General features: G+C 42.0%; 1 protein-coding gene across 1 annotated transcript in view; it reads right to left on the reverse strand.

Moving 5' to 3' along the window:
• SLC13A1 (solute carrier family 13 member 1) overlaps window positions 1-20,640 on the reverse strand; it is a 77,585-nt gene extending 56,945 nt beyond the window's left edge. Inside the window, exons 1-7 of the mRNA XM_040411718.1 lie at window positions 20,522-20,640; window positions 9,224-9,352; window positions 5,868-6,004; window positions 5,417-5,604; window positions 3,273-3,324; window positions 3,134-3,179; window positions 2,302-2,358 (exon numbers count right to left, since the gene is read on the reverse strand). Of these exons, the coding sequence (XP_040267652.1) occupies window positions 2,302-2,358; window positions 3,134-3,179; window positions 3,273-3,324; window positions 5,417-5,604; window positions 5,868-6,004; window positions 9,224-9,352; window positions 20,522-20,623 (711 nt within the window). The 5' untranslated portion in view covers window positions 20,624-20,640. The remainder of the gene's footprint in view (window positions 1-2,301; window positions 2,359-3,133; window positions 3,180-3,272; window positions 3,325-5,416; window positions 5,605-5,867; window positions 6,005-9,223; window positions 9,353-20,521) is intronic.
• Between the last annotated feature and the right edge of the window lie 266 nt (window positions 20,641-20,906).

A 20,906-nucleotide genomic window follows, 5' to 3' on the forward strand; every position in this document is an offset into this window, starting at 1 on the left:
CCCGATCTCTTACAGGGGGCTGTGATACGCACAATTAACCCCTCAGGTGCCTCACCTGAAGGGGTAAATTGTGTGTATCATAGCCCCCTGTAAGAGATCAGGGGCTGCCAGGCAGCAGGGGGCAGACCCCCTCCCTCACCAGTTTGAATATCATTGGTGGTCAGTGTGCGGCCCCCCCGGCCACCCCTCCCTCCCTTTATTGTATTATCATTGGTAGCCAGTGTGCGCCCCCCCGGCCCCCCCTCCCTCCCTCTATTGTATTATCATTGGTAGCCAGTGTGCGGCGCCCCCCGGCCCCCCCTCCCTCCCTCTATTGTATTATCATTGGTAGCCAGTGTGCGGCCCCCCCCTCCCTCCCTCTATTGTATTATCATTGGTAGCCAGTGTGCACCCCTTTCGGCCCCCCCTCTATTGTATTAATATCATTGGTGGCCAGTGTGCGGCCTCCCCTCTCCCCCCCCCCTCCGATCATTGGTGGCAGCGGAGAGTTCCGATCGGAGTCCCAGTTTAATCGCTGGGGCTCCGATCGGTAACCATGGCAAACAGGACGCTACTGCAGTCCTGGTTGCCATGGTTACTTAGCAATATTAGAAGCATCATACTTACCTGCTGTGCTGTCTGTGACCGGTCGGGAGCTCCTCCTACTGGTAAGTGACAGGTCTGTGCGGCGCATTGCTTAATGATCTGTCACTTACCAGTAGGAGGAGCTCCCGGCCGGTCACAGACAGCGCAGCAGGTAAGTATGATGATTCTAATATTGCTAAGTATTAGGGGGGGAGAGGGGAGGCCGCACACTGGCCACCAATGATATTAATACAATAGAGGGGGGGCCGGGGGGGGGGGCGCACACTGGCCACCAATGATAATACAATAAAGGGAGGGAGGGGGAGCCAGGGGGGGGGGGGCGCACACTGTGCCACCAATGATATTAATACAATAGAGGGAGGGGGGGCCGGGGGGGGCGCACTGGCCACCAATGAAATTAAAACTGGGGAGGGAGGGGGGTCTGCCCCCTGCTGCCTGGCAGCCCCTGATCTCTTACAGGGGGCTATGATATGCACAATTAACCCCTTCAGGTGCGGCACCTGAGGGGTTAATTGTGCGTATCACAGCCCCCTGTAAGAGATCGGGTGCCCCCTGTAAGAGATCGGGTGAAGCCCACTGAAGTACTACAAGAGCACTTCTGTGAGATTTAAGTCCATGCCTCTTCTGTGTGGATAGCGGACCTATTCAAGTGAATAGGTCCGCATCTGGAAACCGGGCACATGGCCAGTGCCTGTGCATTGCGGAACGCTATTTGAAGTCCACAGCACGGGCATCGGATGCACATGTTCTTTGAGCATGAGCCCTAAGAGCTTCTGAGGACACTGGATGCAGGTTCCCTCATTTGGGTTCTAGACACTACCTTTTCTGTTCTCATGCTTCACATATACAGTACTCAGTAAATGCTGCATGTAAAACTGGAATGAGGCAATAGAGAAAGAACATTTCTATGTGCGCTACATAAGTGCACTTAGAGTTTGTCGTAAACTGTTTGTCCCATCTAGTTTTAGAGAAACTCCACTGTGCAAAGCTCATCGAGGTGATATTGCTGGTATAACATTAGACAGAAATGTCTATCCATGCAGCAAATTTATCACTATCATTCTTATACATTTGGTGCATGTCTAGACAGCCTGTCTATGTTTCTACCATCTATGGAATTAGTAAATCTGTCCCATTGTTTTTAATGGTCAAATGACTGATCCCTGGGGCATCAGTGACAGCAAGGGGCTCTTAAGTTTAACTAGATCCTTATTGCCAAGTCCTATGAATCTTATAGATGTTTAAATTAAAGGGGTTTTCTGGGAGTTCAATATTGATAGGTCACTCTACAATGACCAACGACCCCCTCACAGCATACCAAGCACAATGTCATGCATTGTATAGCAGCTGTCCTTGGTATGCCAGGCCAGCTCCTTTCACTTGAATGGGACTGAGCTGCTTATAGGCCATGTGATGGATGATCGTGACATCACTGGCCTAGAAGGTGACCGTGGTGCTCACTGGTGCACTACAGCCTCTTTAAACAGCTGATTAGCAAGGATGCTGGGATTTGGACACCCACTGATCAGATTTTGATGACCTATCCTAAGAATAGACCATCACTTTTGAACTTCCTGGAAACCCCATTGATGTCTCTTTTTAGATCAGCAGGTCTGATTCATGTATTCACATATAACAGAAGCAGGAACAATTACCTTATCATTCCCTTTATAGTAAAACTTAGATATAAATACCTCTCTATATATATATAAATACCTCTGGTATTTCCTTTTCTTGTTGACTGCAGGTCTCATCTTGATGCTCTTCATCAGCCTGGTTTGAGAAAAACACATTTATTTTCCATATGATCTTATGAATTCTTAACAGATCAAGATGTTATGTATACATTTGAAGAAAACAGTATTCGGTAAAGCTATATACAGTACCCTAAAAAATAAGATCTTTTTTTCCAATTGCTCATAAAGCCTGCATTGCACTGGCCGATTGTTGGCCAGTTCATCATTAACGAGAGTTCACAGGAAAGCTTGTCAGCAAAGTTCTGGCAGTCTTATACTGCAGCCGATTACCCGATGAACAAGCAAGCGCTCATTCATTAGGCAATCCAGATTTTCAAACATGCTTAAAAATCATTGGGTGATTATGCTGTGTAATCACGATCTGCTGCCGGCAAAAAACTAGTCAGCATGGGGATACAAGATGACATAACGATCACTCCTCCCCATACTCTGGAGGAGATCGCTGCATGTAGTAGCAGCAGTCTCCTCTGCTAACGAGCAGGTGATTGCCAGTAAAGAACGCTTCCCTCCTGAGAATCGCCTGCTGTATCATATAATCTAATACAGCCCTAAGAAGTATCACTAGAGAGCTATAGATAGTAAGTATAGATGCCTATAGGTTGCTTGCAAAATTCTATAAGGACAGGTGCCACCATCGATTGTGCAGTTTTCCATCATTTCCAACTAAACACTAATGTGTTTGTCTGAACCAACAACAGGAGAGAATCATGTGCATACACAGCTTGTCCAATGTCCTAGATATTTTTAGTAATCATTTCTGAAACATGATTAGTATGGAAATATGAGCTCACCATGCATTTTCCATTGTTATATATTGCCACTGTCCCATTACTGTACCTGTAAAAAAATATTTACTATGAATATAAGCTATATTACATGGAAAAAAGGGTAGCTGAGATGTTCTAGGAGCTGTGAAATGCTGACCCTTACCCATTAACATGTTTCTCCACATCACATTTTGTACCCATTTCAGTGTTGTTTTCTGTAAGTCATTAGCACAAAGATAACATTGTGAATTGCACAGAAAGTGTTGTTTCTGTATTTCTTTAGCACTTTAAATTATGCATGTAGATGCAAGGAACCGTTGCTTTATTTATTAGTTGGCATCAAATAGGTATTTATCAGGTATGTCTATAACATGTCATCAATGGACAGTGAATGATGAGATCATCACAGTGTTTACATCAGCCATCTGTAGGCTTCAATGTTCTTTCCTTTAATTAATACAGAGCAGAGTACTGGCCAGATAAATGAGATCACTTAAAGCATGCATAATGACTGTGCTTCATTGTAAAATCAAAACGGAAGTAATAGGTCTTTTTGGGCTTCCCTAAAGTCTTCCTCAGCCATATTACTGCCTGTTTTAGCTGCACAGCTAGATGCATTTCTCTCACAAGCAGCAGGCATCTCCCTTCTATGTAATTTGTCATCACTGTACTTTTGTGACCTTACTTCCTTAACTTCCCACTATGTTTGTTTTCTTCTAGGAAGCTCATGAAGTTGATAAGGAGAGGGAGGTCAGACTTACAGACACACAGGAGCTTCTCTACTCTTTAAAAGCTGTGTAGAGACAATGCTTCTATCAGGGTCAGTAGTTTACCTAGCTCTGATGTGCCCCTCCATTTTATGTGAACCACTTTTGTTATTAAAGATGGATCTAGCCTAACAATAGGCAGTGGACTATAAATTAAGTAGAAGTAAGACCACTAGTGACTAGCTTTTTTCAAGTGGATGCAGGCAGATTGCTTAAATGAAGTGATTTAGAAAGTTGCTAATCTTCCCCAAAAGTTATTAGTGTATGGTCAGCCGAACCCATAGAAAATGGCAGGTTTGGCTGACAGAAAATGTCTGGGCAGAGAAGAATCTCACCCAATTCTTTTGTTGTCCCTGCATATACAGAGTTGTCTGGCAGCAGCTTTCTCCCATCTTTCCATTCACTACACATATACAGGTGAAACTCAAAAAATTAGAATATTGTGCTAAGTTCATTTATTTCAGTAATGCAACTTAAAAGGTGAAACTAACATATGAGATAGACTCATTACATGCAAAGCGAGATATTTCAAGCCTTTATTTGGTATAATTTGGATGATTATGGCTTATAGTTTATGAAACGCCAAAGTCACAATTTTGAGGTACCCTTTGCTCAGGGGATATGGACTAATTAGCTGACTAGAGTGTGACACTTTGAGCCTAGAATATTGAACCTTTTCACAATATTCTAATTTTAAGCTCCATTAATGCAATTCCTTTTAATTTGCGTTACTGAAATAAATGGACTTTTGCACGATATTCTAATTTTTCGAGTTTCACCTGAACATTTGGCCAAGCTGAAGTGCACAGTATGTGTGTGAGAGAGCCGAGAAGGAGTCGGGAGAGATAGTTATCGTCTGAACGATCATTCAGCTAAGCAACTATTGAATGTGTATAGCTGCCTTTAGACTCAGTTCAGGGAGTGGGGTACTGGCTCTCATTAAAGAAATTCAGATGTGAATGGAGATTTATTTTCAGGCATTACTCCATTGGAAAAAATAAGCATATTAGGTCATATCAACCAACCCTGTTTTGAGATCATTGACCCTTATCAGCACTGACCAGCATACTGGATGGCTTAATAAGTAGCCTTCAATGCAGATTTGGTGGAGGAGTACCTGCTTTCTTTGAAGAGACTCAGCAATATATGGAGAGTCATATGGGGGGGGGGGGGGGGGGGGAGGCTCAAAACAGTGTTGTCTGCAGATCGTTTTTTTTTGGTTGGGCTGCCTGATATGTTGTCATTTAAATATTTTTTTTTCCCATGGAGCATTTCCTGAAAATAAGTTTCTACACACTGCTGAGTCTCTTCAATGAGAGTCAGTACCCCCAGTGGATTCTAAGGCTACTCCGTACTGAGGGGCAGCACCCTTCACAGATTTGTCTTTGGTTTGGCTGATATAAGTTCATTTGTAGAGCCACAGAAGGAATACGTTGAAAAATCTCTCAGTGAAGTGAGAAAGTAATAAATAGACTGATTAAGATACAACATGATGGCAAAAAAAATGCACACAGTTATTTAAGTGGGAAATAGTATGTACCGTCAAGTTCAAATACTTCATTGTGAATGCCGTCGGATGAATTAATTTGCATGGCATCAACTTCAGCCTCAGCATTAATGATTTGCTGAGCTACAGCTTCCACTATTGGCATCACCATAGCAGCTGTGGAGGTGTTGCTAAGCCACATGGAAAGGAAGCCAGTGCTGAACATAAATCCTAGCATTAACCTATAAACAAGAGCACGAGTTAAAAATAAAAATAATGTACAGTCCTTTTTATATAAATAAAAGCTATTAAACAGAAATGTGATATGACTTATTCCAATCAAATAATAATAATCCAACTATGATAAAGGATCATTAAACAGAATCCAATGCAATTGTTATGTGCCTAGTCATACCATTCACATGACCTGCAATATTATATGAAGAGAACACCTGATTTATTCTCTTTATATATTGTCTTTAGATAATTAATGTGTAAAGCATACCATGCAGGATTTGTTCCCACCAGCATCACCATCTTTAAGGCAATTCTTTTGTGTAAATTCCATTTTTCGATAGAGGTTGCCAAACAGATCACCCCCGTCAGCAAGAGATGAAAATCTTTAAAATATGTAGATGCAATCTAAAACAAAATGCATTAAAAAAAAAGACATTTTTATGTATTTGTTTAAGATCTGATTATGACGCTCTCAAAATCACTGCAGCCCATGTACAAAAAAGTTGCATATTTATAAATGGCAAGGTACATGGCAAACACAGTCTGAATAGACCCTAAGAGGGGGGGATTTATCAATGTTTTATTGCTTAAAAAAATCTCACATTTTGCCTGTTGGAAGATCTAACACTGCATCCAGTCTATTTTTCATCCCACGTCTCTATGCAGGTATATACATGTCGCCATTCTTAGTGGTCAGACACACATGAAGTAAGTTCTGAATGCCAACATACTGATGTTCGGTGCACAACCATACAGGAAATCATCCTGTACAAATAATAGGACAACCTGCATCATGCATCTTCCCAGACTCCCAGTTTGTTCCTTCACCAGTTCCATAGGCCGAGTTGAGTACTATCATGTCTCCTCATTAGTCCTACCGTTCCCTTCCACCCTTCATTTGTGCACATTCTTCCATCATTGTATCATTAAGGTGGGAAACCTCAAGGTAACCCATTACCCCATAAGTAGGACAGGTTGCTGTTTATGTGCAACAGTGAAAATGCCATCATCTGCCTTCAAGTTGCAGGTCATCAATGCCATCTTATAGAGACCAGGCCAAAGGTAGTGATGTCATATTGGTTGTCATTTTTGAAATGCCTTCCTAGCAACTAATGAGATGATGTCACATTATAATTGCTTAACCAGTTCAAGACCAGGCTATTTACCCCCTTCCTGACCAGACACATTTTTGTTTTTTGCACATGTGCCTTTGATAGCCATAACTTTTTTTCTATTTAGTTATGTAAGTGATATATGGGGCTTTATTTTTATGTCAGTTGTATTTTAGTTTTTATACTCAGATTGAAATTGAAAAATAGTCTGTTCTTCTCATTTCTTTGTTAATAGCACAATGTGCAACTAAAGTATTTTAAATTATTTGCCCTTTCTGTAATGATCATTTTGATATATGAAATGTATGGGTTGTGGTCATAGGGGGCAGGACTAGAAGCTGCCATGTGGTGTGTAGTGGGGTTTATTATTATAATTTTTTATTTTATTTTACATTTTGTGCACTCCATAAGGCCATACGAGACCTTTGGAGGATACTTAGCATTACATTTTTTACTGCTGATTTCTCCGGTAACAGGGGCTGACATAGTAGCACCAGTTACCAGGGAAATACAGATGGCACAGCTCATCTGGGTCTGAAAAGGCCCAGCAGATCATTCAGGCACCCAGCCCCTGGTGATCACATAACCACTGGGACCAGAGTTTATTTCTATACACACAGCTCACTGAACGCTGTGTATGCAGTGAAGGGGAAGTCAGGGATGGCAAGAAACTCTTCCTGCCTTCTCCATTGGATGGCCCTTCTGCCACTGACAGCAGGCTCCATGCTCCTGCAGGTACAGACTAATGAGAAACATCCTTGCGGAGATAAGTGCTGACTGCCTGGATGTATAGCGTAAATGAGCAGTCAGCCAGGAGTTAAACATGGTGACAACATGACAGCTGATCATCAGTTTCAAAAATGACAGTCAATGTGACAGCACTTTCTGCTGTCATTTTTTTTTCAAAATTGGGCCCTTTAACAAAATACAAGTAAAAAAAAGCATTGCTGAATGTTAGCTATTCCTCAAAATTTTGTTTTCCCTTACATTGTTTATGTAAGGCAGTGGTATTCAAGCTGTTGCTCTCCAGCTGTCGCAAGACAACTCCCAGCCTGCGGCTGTCAGGGCATGGCATGAGTTGTAGTTTTGAAACAGCTGGAGAGCCATAGCGTGGAGATCAGTGAAATAAGGTATATATGTGATTAATATTGGGTAGATGGATCCCCATGCTGATACACACAAAATGCTATCTGTTATGCCTATAAAGTAGTTCAAACTAGTTTGTGATCAGTTCTCACCTGTCTTCGATATTCGCAGGATCAGTGGTACTGTATTGTAGGTAATCCCTTTACTTCCTCCCGAGTGTTGATGGTAAATCACTCAGCGTTCACGCTCACCCTCGCTTACAGGTGCTGCTCCGGCCGGTAGCTTAGCGCACGCACGGGGGAGCAAACAGGTATTCGTTGGGTAATGTTCTCATGTGACGTCACACTGGTGAGTACGGATGCCTCCAAGGGTAAAACAACACCCAACGCGTTTCGGAACAAACATGTTCCTTCGTTAGGGATAGCTGGATGTCTTCATTCTCCTTGCTAAATAGGTGTCCCATTCCCATGGTAACACCTGTGTTGGTTCAATAGGTATTAACCCTTTCCCTGCCTAGTATTATTCCCACCACGCTCACATTGATTATTTAACATACAGTTTTTGGGGTAGTTTATTTATTTTAGATTTTTTTTATAAAACTGCAAGCAGCAGTTTTTTGTAGATAAATCTTATCATGTATGTTTGACTGATTGATTACTGAAAGGCAAATAATTCTATTTCTTGATTCAAGACTCTAGGTGCCAGGCTATTGAGTTTATAGATCCACCTGCAAGCGAGGGTGAGCGTGAACGCCGAGTGATCTACCATCAACACTCGGGAGGAAGTAAAGGGATTACGTACAATACAGTACCACTGATCCTGTGAATATCAAAGACAGGTGAGAACTGATTACAAACTAGTTGGAACTACTTTATAGGCATAACAGATAGCATTTTGTGTGTATCAGTGCGGGGATCCATCTACCCAATATTAATCAGTGATATGCTTATTGAGTCTGGACAGGAGACTCAACTTTGGATAACCAGCAGTGGCTTACCTAATAGAAAGCAGGGTTAGTAAACAGAAAAACGAACGGCAGCGCAGGTGTACAATACTCTAAGGTATATATGTGCATGCACATGGTCAGATAGGCCTTTCCAGAGGACTAAAGGATCTAGAAGGATCTAGGTTGCGATATAGCAGTAGGGCTCATGAGGCACAGCACAGAAGCACTTTTTGTGAAGCTGGTAGTTGTACATGCCACTTGCACATATGGTTTATCATGTATTGTTATTCCACAACTCTTGGTAATATGACTTGTGGATAGAGTGTAAATCAATGAAAGGAAAATATTCTGTACAACTATGGTGTGGACCCACAAAATAATGTCTTCATGTGGGTTCAACTTACCTCAGTTCAACAAAGTGTCAACATCATCAAAATCACACACAGATGGTATGACCAACATGAGGAAGTCTGCACTTACTGCTTTAGATGGTAGAATCCCAAACAATGGAAACATTAAAGCAGGAATGAAGGCAGTCACTGAAAGAGGCAATGCTTCTGATAACCAGAACACAGCTACTACGAAGAGCACATATGCACATTCTGCTTCCTGCAACCAGAAAAAGACAAATGAAAGTTACAACCATGGAATAAGCAGTTGAAGCTTGAATTTTTACATCAAGGTTAGGTCTCTTTCACACATCCGTGATGACACCTGTGACAAGATGGTCAGTGGTTCATCCATAAAGATGTCTATGAAGAATCCGTGTTTGATCCGTGAGTCTGTCTTTTGCCTTCCGTGTGTCATCCAGTGGAAAACCACAGATTTTTGAAAACACTCTTTAAAGTCATGAGCAGTCCGTTGAGACCATGGACAGCACATGGCTGTGATTCACTGAAGAGAAGAGGAGAAATACTATCTGTTCTTTATACTTTATCTCTTTTCTAATTCCACTCATAATTTTGGCTTCCAAAACTACATGCAGAACCATGACCATGTGGTCGTAACCTTACAGTCTCTGTGAAATAACTTCTAACAGTCCCTTTTTATACAACACAGTTCATCTACTATGGTATCTTACTACTTATTGTCTTCCTTTTCTAAATAAATGTATATCAGACTCCACCATTAATTTATGTGAATCACTTTGAAATGCCATTGTTTTAATGTAAGCAATTGTGATAATGTGATATTAGCTGAATACAGGCCTAAGATGAGGCGTAATTTGAATCTCCTGAGCCCCAATGCAAAATCTGGACCTAGGACTCTCATCTATGTACCATGTGCCATTTATAATACTGGGTTCGTCTTATGTAGGACAAGGGCTTTTGTCCCTCTCGCACACCAGGACAGGTACAATGGTTCCCTCTAAATCTATACCCCTGGGCATAAGGTTGCAAATCTTTTGCAATGTTTGTGTTCCATTGCTTCCTAAAAACAAACTTGATTAAATTGGTATTTTTAGCTCCTTTGTTTCACTGACTACATGATCCCCCCCCCCCACCCCACACACAAAATAGTCATGGAGCAAGACTGTAAGGTCATAGCAAAGTCACAGTAGAGAAGTAGGGTCTTAGTAGAGAAGCACTTTTGTTAATTTAGGGTTTACAGCGAAGTGTCTAAAAAGTAGAATACATGCGTTAGGACAGCTGCCCATGACTGCCGTTGCCCTACTCTTCCCTGTGGGCACAGACGCTGTGCTACTCACTATGCTGCTGCCTCCATGCTTCTGCCTAGTACCCCCATCTTTGTCCCCTTAGGGTGTGCATGCATTCAGCTCCAACCTCTTAAAGTGCCAGTGTATATGCTTCCAAATCCTTCCATAGCCAATGGCTGGGGTTTCCTGAGAATTTAAAGCACCCTGTCCAGGCAGAGGGTGTCTGAGCTTTATGGTTCCCTGGTGACCAGCAAAGGTGTTGAAGTCTAGTGCTTCTGTGATTCTCCTGCATTTTGCTGGCATTAAGGGTGCGTTCACATCACTTTTTATGCCTCTGTTTGATGTATACATTACAAAAAAAAGGATTCAAAAACGCAGCTCACCACGTTCTTGTATCCTGCACATTGTGGTTAAAAAAGTATACTTTTTTTTACAATGTTTTAGACACTTTTCACATCTCGAGAGTTTTGAAGTGTCTAGAAAAAAGGACATTGATTAAGATGACCCATAACCTGCACTAAACTGACTGAAAAGATGTGAAGCCTTTTTGATGTATAATAATGATGTAAATGAACGTCATCCATGAAGTGGCCAGAGGCCAAGTGAAATGTACCAAATATAGACAGTGCCGTTTTGTGAAATTTCATGCATTTTATGATATTTAACATCTAAAAAAAAGGGAGGCAGCTCTAGAGATAAATTTTCCCTAATGTTTAATGCAAAATACCACAATTCATTATTCTGTAAGGCTGAATACATCTAACTTCACTGGTATGTGTTCAGCTATGTTACAGTGAAAATACAGCTGGAGAGAGGAGAGCTATAAAGCAATGACTCGAAGTAGATGCTAGTGGTCTTCCTTAGCTTGTGGTGTATTGGATTAAATCATGTAAACAAAATACTCATATTTCTAAGGGCATGAGTCAAGCTTAGCTGACCTGCTTGATTTACAATAGTTACAATTACAATATATATCAGAGCAGAAAGGTATAGGACGGCTTACAATTACAATATATAATCTACATTTAAGATTCCACAAAGTGGAAATTTGGCTGCAGTAGCCTACTTGGTTAACTTGCTTATTTGGAGATTAAGAGATCAACATTTTCATTAGGCAGCTAATCTTACTTAGGTATTCATGATGTTAGAAAAGGCTACAAAGCAATGTTCATTTGAAGTAGCTTCCTGTGAGATGCAGAGAGGAATTTTGACACTGATGGAAGCTGCAGGTTGGTCATAGCATTGCATTATGCCTAGTCGCTTGGCAACACTAAGGTTCTACTAAGGCCAGTAGACCGAGTACAGAAATGAGGGCTGAAAAATAAGACATTTTTTTGTCTACTTTCATTTGGATAAATATTTAAAATATTTAAAAGTGTTAAAGGGCTTATCCCATGACTAATGTAAAAAACTAAAGTCATATATCATATAGAACATGACAACCTCTTTCCAACAAAGCTAGAACCAGCCATGTACCTCACATGGATCCAGATATCTCCCCATTCATTGCTCTGCTCTCCCTATCACAGCTCAGGAGGCAGCTGAAGGATGAAACTGAGTTGGTCAAAGAAATAAGAAAAAAACAAACAGCAGGTGGCACCATACAGATACATATTATTGTATAACTCAAAGAAAAAAATAAGGGGTTGGGTCAGCACAACCTGCCTGTAGGTGCACATCACTATGGCAAAATACATATACAAACGGAAAATGCAAATGTGATCGCACACTACATCCAGCACTCTGCCCTCCATGCTGGACGAGACATTGGTTTATATTTTGGCCAAAGCATAGTAAGCCACTCACCGCGTCAAGGTTGTCTCATGAGTGGTCCCTAACTCTTGTTCCTACCTGTTCATGGGCCATGACAGCCACATAAAATCCAGGGAATGCAGGTCAGCATGCAAGCCAAGTACACTTTGCTTGTAACCCCGTCCGGTGCCATTACAGCTTTCATCGGATCCAGGGATGCAAGTACCAACATGCATGCTGAACCCACCATATACTTCTCCTGGAGCCAGATGGCTAATGGTAGGTTCTATACAAGCAGACTCAGTTTTATACTGACTTTAAAACCAGCCTCAAGGACAGATTAACTGGTCAGGTGTGCAATGACTCCAAGGAGATCGCCACGCCTCCAATATATACTACAAAGAAAAAAATAAGGGGTTGGGTCAGCACAACCTGCCTGTAGGTGCACATCACTATGGCGAAATATATATACAAACCGAAAATGCAAATGTGATCGCACACTACATCCAGCACTCTGCCCTCCATGCTGGACGAGACATTGGTTTATATTTTGGCCAAAGCATAGTAAGCCACTCACCGCGTCAAGGTTGTCTCATGAGTGGTCCCTAACTCTTGTTCCTACCTGTTCATGGGCCATGACAGCCACATAAAATCCAGGGAATGCAGGTCAGCATGCAAGCCAAGTACACTTCGCTTGTAACCCCGTCCGGTGCCATTACAGCTTTCATCGGATCCAGGGATGCAAGTACCAACATGCATGCTGAACCCACCATATACTTCTCCTGGAGCCAGATGGCTAATGGTAGGTTCTATACAAGCAGACTCAGTTTTATACTGACTTTAAAACCAGCCTCAAGGACAGATTAACTGGTCAGGTGTGCAATGACTCCAAGGAGTATAACTCAGCAGCTATGCTAAATTTTTAATGACCTGCGATTACAAAAGTATTCAGGAAATATGTAGGAATGAAATTCAATGGTTTAAGATGAAAAACAATATCAGTAATACTGCCACATATTTTAAGGCTGGCAGATACATATACAGAACTGGGGAAAAAATAAACGAACCAGCACCTCCACAATAAGTGAATATGAGAACGCAGGTGCACGCTACCTTGGCTGAAACACACTTGGATTAGTAGAACTACAGGTAACAGCACTCTGCTAGTCAATTGCACAAAGATATAAGCAAACACTGAAAGAATAAATGCTTGGTGGTCATACTTACTGCAAATGCAGCTAGAAGCTCTTTGCGAATATAATTGATCAAAAATATTTCGGGCCCATCAACCAATCGACAAGGTAGCTTCTAATCAGACCGGTCCTACTCTAACATGCCTCTCCTGGGCTTACAGCCTACAATCTGGGCAAAGTAGTACCAAGCTGTATTCTACGCATGCCTCTCCCAGGCTGTGAGCCTGCAGAATGGGCTGCGTAGGATACAGCTTGGTACTACTTTGCCCAGATTGTAGGCTGTAAGCCCAGGAGAGGCATGTTAGAGTGGGACCCACCTGATTAGAAGCTACCTTGTCGATTGCTAGATGGGCCCGAAATATTTTTGATCAATTATATTCGCAAAGAGCTTCTAGCTGCATTTGCAATAAGAATGACCACCAAGCATTTATTCTTTCAGTGTTTGCTTATATATTTGTGCAATTGACTAGCAGAGTGCTGTAACATATACAGAACTTAGATTTTCTGCAGTACTATATCATTATATTATTTGTAAGCAGCCAGCAAGGAAACTGCTCGATCAGGTACCTACCACTGAGGCTCCTACTCTCTGCGTCATAAATCCAAGATAGATTTGGTCACTGAGCAAAATGTAAGTGCTGGGGAGGGAATTGATGAATCCTGGCTACAAACCCTGCGTTTGCAACTTTTTTAAACACTATGGTGACAAAATCTACAACGCCCCCACCACTTTCTAAAAAGAGTGTGTGGTGAAGGCCAGAAGGGAACAGGACCAGCAGGCCCGAGACATTTATCTTTATTCACACCGGCTTTCTTATGAATCGATTCACTCATCTCTAATAGTGACATATAAAAATGTTCTAATCGGTAAGGATCCAAGTGCTGAGACCCACACCAATTGCTGGAACGAGGAGAAAGAAGAACTCATGTAGCACACCCTCTCTCCTTGCTGCAGGAGATGGGCTCAATAGAAAATCTATGATCCACCCCAATTCTGTCTCCTGCAGCGAGGAGTTAAAGCATGCTATGCGAGTGCTTCCCTTTGCTCATTCTAGCGATCTATGGGGTCTCGGCACATATCAAAAGTTTTGTGAAAACTTAGTGACCTTTGAACAGTTCTGCATTGTTTTTTATGCATTCTAAGATCTTATGGAGACTAACCTTTGAAACTTCCTGTTGATGGTAAGAAAACACATTTCCCTAGATTAGTCAGGAAAGATATCAATAATCTACTAAATATAAATCATACAGTAAAATCCATCCATTTATAATGCTGTAGTGAGGAGAAAAGTCTGTAGATAAAGCTATTAGGAAACATGTTCACAGACATTTCTGTTCCATAGATGCTTGTTGTGCGGATCTGGAATATGGCACCAATAGCCTATTTCGAGCTCCCATATAGTACCTCTATGTGCTTTGAATTTTTTAAAACCACATGTGGATCCTTATTTTGCACGTGTTGAGAATCCATGGACACTTAGGCTGTGTTCATGCTGTGCAATTTTAATCCTTTCTTCATTGCTTTTTTTTTTTTGCCTAAACCATATGTGGGTCCTAAAGAGAGAAGTGTGCCTCAACTATTGCATAGTGTGAGCAAAGCCTAAAGTGGAGCTTCACTTTTATAGCTGGTTTACTACAGGTGAAACTCGAAAAATTAGAATATCGTGCAAAGTTCATTTATTTCAGTAATGCAACTTAAAAGGTGAAACTAACATATGAGATAGACTCAATACATGCAAAGCGAGATATTTAAAGCCTTTATTTGTTATAATTTGGATGATTATGGCTTACAGTTTATGAAACCCCAAAGTCTCAATTTTGAGATACCCTTTTATCAGGGCGTATGGATTAATTAGCTGACTAGAATGTGACACTTTGAGCCTAGAATATTGAACCTTTTCACAAAATTCTAATTTTAAGCTGCATTAATGCAATTCCTTTTAATTAGCATTCCTGAAATAAATTGACTTTTGCACGATATTCAAATTTTTCGAGTTTCATCTGTATATGATGGAAATACATAAATAGACATTCTGATTACTATTGGACTTGCTGCCTTTGGTCACCTTCACAGTATTTTGTATCTGTATTTGTAAGCCAAAATTGTGAGTGAAACCTACGTAGAGAAAGCATTGTGGACAAATGTCCTCCTCTTCCATATTTTGGACTCACTTTTTTGCATCCAAATGCTTATGCAAATTGCTGATTGAAACACTCCTGGATGCAGAATGCAGAACCATCAGCACATGTATGACTAACCGTTGTGGCAATGTGAACATTGAGGTGTGCAGTAAAGTCACGGGGAAGCAGGATAAAAGTGGTGTTGTGTGCACCGGCAGCGTGTCACTAAGGGGCCCAGCCTTGGTAGAGTAAAAGCCCTAGTTCAGGTGTCCACTAAAGTAGTTGGGGGACACCATATAGATAGTGTAGCTGGTTCAGCTATTTCAGGGCAGGCTTTTACTGGGAACAGGCAATGTGTTGGGTGGGTGCCTGTTCCCCATGCTCCAGTCCGGGACTTAGGGCATGCTCATGTCCAGGGATCCTATTTAATCCTGCTACTGGATCTTGGGTGTGGCTCACTCTGGAGTGTTTGGTGAAGCAGAGTCCTGGTGAGGCTCTGTGTGAGTGGTCTCAGCTGGGTGGGCTGAGGGGCCACAAGGCTAGGAGCTAGCCTGAACTTTGGGGGAGTGTGTTCCCTGTGGACAGAGGCCTGGAGGCTCTGTGTGGTCCAAGCCAGGAGGGCTGAGAGACCACTATTCCCCAAGAGACACTGGACTGGAGACAGTGGGCGTACTGTGCTCTGTACAGCCAGGAGGCTGTGGGACATTGGCTGAGAAAGCCGCATGTGTTCACAGGGTGTGAACAAGGACTTAGGTGAGTCTGAAATATTATATTTAGTTAGAGCCTGGACGGGCGAGTGTTTATTATTTTTGTCATTTTGCTTGTGCTGGTGTATCACAATAAATGCACTGTTTGGACCTGAAACCTGGTGTCCTGAAGCCGTATCAGTGTGTGAATGACCCCCAGAGAAGAGCTAACCCCTTACACCGTCTACAGGAAATGTACTTGGAATTTAACATTTTACTAATAAGAACAATCTCAATAATATTACTTTAGCAAATTGCTAATTGTTTTATTCTCTAATATTTTATCTTAAAGGGGTGTTTCCATCTCAGTCATCCGTGGCTGAGATTGGAATAAATGTGATGTGCCTGTGCCTAAGTGATGTCCAGGAGAGGCTATTGTTAGGGAAAAGGCCAAGCAGGCTGTGCTACAATTTTTCCATCAACTTCTATCGGGGGTGTGGCAGGCTGGAGGCAGCTATGCAACTGCTATTGCGCCCAGGGGGTGAGGTCTGGCACTGACCTTTGAGCTCCTGTTCCTGACAAGAAAACACTGCATTTTCATGCAGCCACTGTTAGGAGGAGCTCAGTGTAGAGATTTTACAGCTTCCCTGGCAGTAAATGGTAACTGTATAAATTCCTATGCACTAAGCTCCTCCTAATGGTGGCTTCAGCCAGACAGTTTTAAAATACACTGTATGATGGAAGCAGTAGACAAAGAGCTCTTTGTCCAGTTTTACCAGTTTATTTATGCAGTGTTGTATAATGAAAATACATTGAGAAATATGGTGTTCAGAATGAGCACCATATTTATGAAGCACCTGTTTCACTTTTTCCAACATAGAAGTCAGATAAAGTGGGTGAGACAGAGGGTAACATTTTTATAACAATTGTTTTATAATTAAAATTTCTTCCTAATAGAATAAAGAAAACATAAATTTTCCTGCAATTTGAGCGGACACTTTCTTTCCACGTTGCCTGTTTGTGTTTGACACATTAGAGCTGGGAAACTTTGTGGGGCAAAGGTACTGTAGGGATTTGCTATGGTAGGCAGGGTAAGCGGACGCAATACAGAGGCAAGACCATGGTTGAAAAGCAAAATTTCTGTGTTTATTCACACAAAAAGGCAGAAAAGAAAAACAATATTTTGCAGGGTCCTGGTGTTAATTCACACAGCAAGAGTCCACAGAACAAAACATGTCACCTTGCAGTTCACAGCAGGCTTTAGGGCGCCTGACTCCCAGCAGGCGGCTCTCATGCGGCTGTCATGTGGCTCTCAGCCTTGCAGCATGGCAGAACTCCTCAGCTCCCAAACACAGAGCTTCCACAGCTCCACTATCACCTGGAGGATCATTCCACACCCAGCTGAGCTGCTGGCTGGGTTTTTAAATCCCAGCCCAAAACCTGGCCCGGAACGTGGGGAACAGCCGGCCACCCTGCTCTTTGGCTGCTCCCAATAAGAACCGGCCCGGATCGGCTTTACAGCCACACTAAGTAAAAAACTGTGTCAGCAAGAACTAGCTGCCACTGACACACAAAATTACTGATTCCTATCTCACCGAGGCCAGGAACCTCGGTGACACGTACCTTCCGTCAATGACGGACCCTTGCGCCTTCCTACAGTGCCTAAACTAAGTTTTTCTATGGGGCCCTAAGAGTTTTGTGCATGCCCCTGTATGAGAGTTAAGAAAATAGTGTAGCACAATCTGTTCTACTGTTTTGTTCCACTCTAGCCATAAAAGTCTAGATGGGAATACCTCTTTAAATAGCTATATTTAAACTTAAGATCGTAGCACCTACAGACAGCGTAGATGTAGTAATATAAATTGCTAACTATAGTATGTAATCATGCTCTATCTGGAAGAAAACCCACTCAAAGGAAGCCAAACAAGCCATTCTCAACATCAAGCCTGCACTCTGTCTACACTTTGTCTAAACAGGACTACTTCACTACCCTTATATCATCTATTTCCCATAACCCCAAACAATTTAACACTTTTAACCCCCTACTCTGTTGCCCCCTCCCACACCCGTCATCTCAGCAGATACTTAAAAAAAAAACAACAACAGCCAAGAAAGCTTTAACAACAATCCCACTACACTCAGTGTTCTCCCCATGCAACCTAATTTGCCACAATCACTGAAGAAAAGCTTTCCATCTTAATCTCTAAATCAGACCTCATCACCTGTGCCCTTGACCCAATTCCATTCCACCTCATTCCACAGCTCTAACCCATCTCTTCAACCTATGACTTAATACTGGTGTGTTCCCTTGTTCTTTTAAACATAACACCATCACTTCCATACTCAAGAAACTTTCCCTGGATTCATCCTCGTTATCCAGCTATTGCCTCAAACTGCTACTCCCAATCTCATAAAAAATTCTAGAACAACATGTCCATCTTGAACTGGTCTCCTCTCTCATCCCACTCATTTTTGATCAGCTACAATCCAGCTTCTGAATCCATTACCCCACAGAATCACTAATTAAAGTCACCAATGATCTGCTAGATGCCAAAGCTAAAAGTCATTACTCTGTACTCTTCCTTCTTGATCTGTTCTCTGCCTTTGACACAGTCGACCACTCTCTCCTGTTGCAAACTCTCTTAGCCTCAGCCCCTGGCCATCTTCTGAATCTCCTCATAGCTCACCAACCAAACATTCATTGTCTCCCATTCACACACCACCTCCTCATCATTCCATCTCTATGTAGGTGTCCCTCAAGGCTCCATCCTACTTTTCTCCATTTATACATTCTGCTTGAGGCAGCTCATAGAGTCCTTTGGCTTTCAGTAGCACATCTATGCTGATGACATTCAAAATTACCTCTCTGGCTCAGATGTCATGTTCCTTCTTTCTAGAATCCCAGCATGTCTATAAGCCATATCTTAATACTTCTCCTCCAATTTTGGAGAAAATTCATATTTTCCCCAAATGTCACTCCCCCCTCCCCCCTCTAACAAACTATAGCAGTTAAAAGCACCACACCTTCTCCAGTCTCACAGGTCCACTGCCTTGGGATAACATTTGATTTTGTCCTGTCCTTCAAGCATATAACCAAACCCTTGGTTAACCTACAGTACCTCTCACCTAATTTCTCCTCTGCCTCTCCTCTCTTCAAATTCCTCCACTGGCTCTACATTGCCCATCAAATTCAGTTCAAAATACTAACAACTACATATAATGCCATCTGCAGTACCCCAGAGCAAGAGGGTATTGGTAAATTGTTCATATTTTATGTTAAGTAATGTTATTTATCATGCTATGCATTGCACCAAGTATAACCATGTATAGATGGCGCAGCAAAGTTTAATAACCCTGTCTTAGCCATTGTGGGAGGTTAGATGTGGACTGGCTCCACCCCTAGCTCTAGTCAGTGATAGTGAGAGTTTTGAAGGGAGAGAAAGCTGTGACTTGTGCTCCTCTTTCTTAGGCCCAAAAAGCTACAGAGACTCACCGATCTTTGCATGATCTACAGAAGGAGGGAACCAGTAAGACAAAAGAGACTCCTAGAGAACCTAGAGTCTGCATGGTCAAGCTTTGGAGTCAGTAAGGTAACCTGCAACCAAAAGCTGTGAAGACTTTACTGCATGGATGGACACTGTTAAGACACCCTTCACACCTGGACACAACCTGGCCAGTAGTATATCTAAAACCCTGTATCCCTCAGTGGAAAACCCGTCCTGCTGAGTGCACGAGCGCATGGCGTCATTGGTTGCTGTGATGCCGTGCGCTTCGTGCTGCCGCCGCTGTACAGTAATACATTTGTATAGATCATACGAGTGTATTACTGTACAGCGGCGGTGGCACGAAGCACACTGTACAGCGGCGGTGGCATGAAGCGCACTCAGCAGGACGTAAGGCCAGGTTTTCATGGACCACGTATGTGTGAATGCGGTCTAAGGCTTTACTCTGGAACTCACTACCGCAGCACATCAGACACCCCAACAATATTCAAAACCTTTAAAAGCAAACTGAAAACCCACCTCTTTAGTAAAGCCTACAGTCTGCAATGAGCATGCTGCTACCACAAAACTAGATGAGCAGCTTTCATCCTCACCTACCGTTTCCTTCCCTTATAGATTGTAAGCTCTTGTAGGCAGGGTCCTCGTCTCCTCTGTACCTGTCTGTTACTAAGTTCTTGCTTATTGTGCTTGTTTTGTTTTATATTTTGAAAGTATACCCTCTTTTACAAAATAATAATCCTCTTTTGTCGAGACATTTCAAGTCTAAACTTCACATGTCAGTGAATATTACGTTTTTTTCAGACACACTACTATAAATGAGAGTGTAAAGGGAAATAGCAGGAAGGAGGAAAGAGAACACTACTTACTTTTGTTCTTATGATGAGTGGTAATGGTAATAGAAGAAGTGGTGTTAACACGATCAGTAAAAGCCTGCGGTACATCCACATGTAACTAAGAAAAAGCCGCATTGTACTGGTGTACTGGTTCTTCTTACCTATAGAACACAAAAAAGTAAGATGACCCTTAAATAGACAAGCTTGATTAATGTTTCTCTACGGAATCACCTTTAACCAGTCACAGGCATTTCTCAGACCTAGTGGATGATAAAGTTTATTGTTTTAGTGCAGGAATTTCACTATTGATTAAATGAAAAAAAGGTGAAATAATGGCTACAGAGTTCCACAGACTGTTAATAAAATGCTGCAGCAAGAAAATTAGTCAGGAGATTACAATAACATTACTGTAGATTTC

The sequence above is a fragment of the Bufo bufo genome, chromosome 1, assembly GCF_905171765.1.
Source record: "Bufo bufo chromosome 1, aBufBuf1.1, whole genome shotgun sequence".
NCBI classification, from domain to species: Eukaryota; Metazoa; Chordata; class Amphibia; order Anura; family Bufonidae; genus Bufo; species Bufo bufo.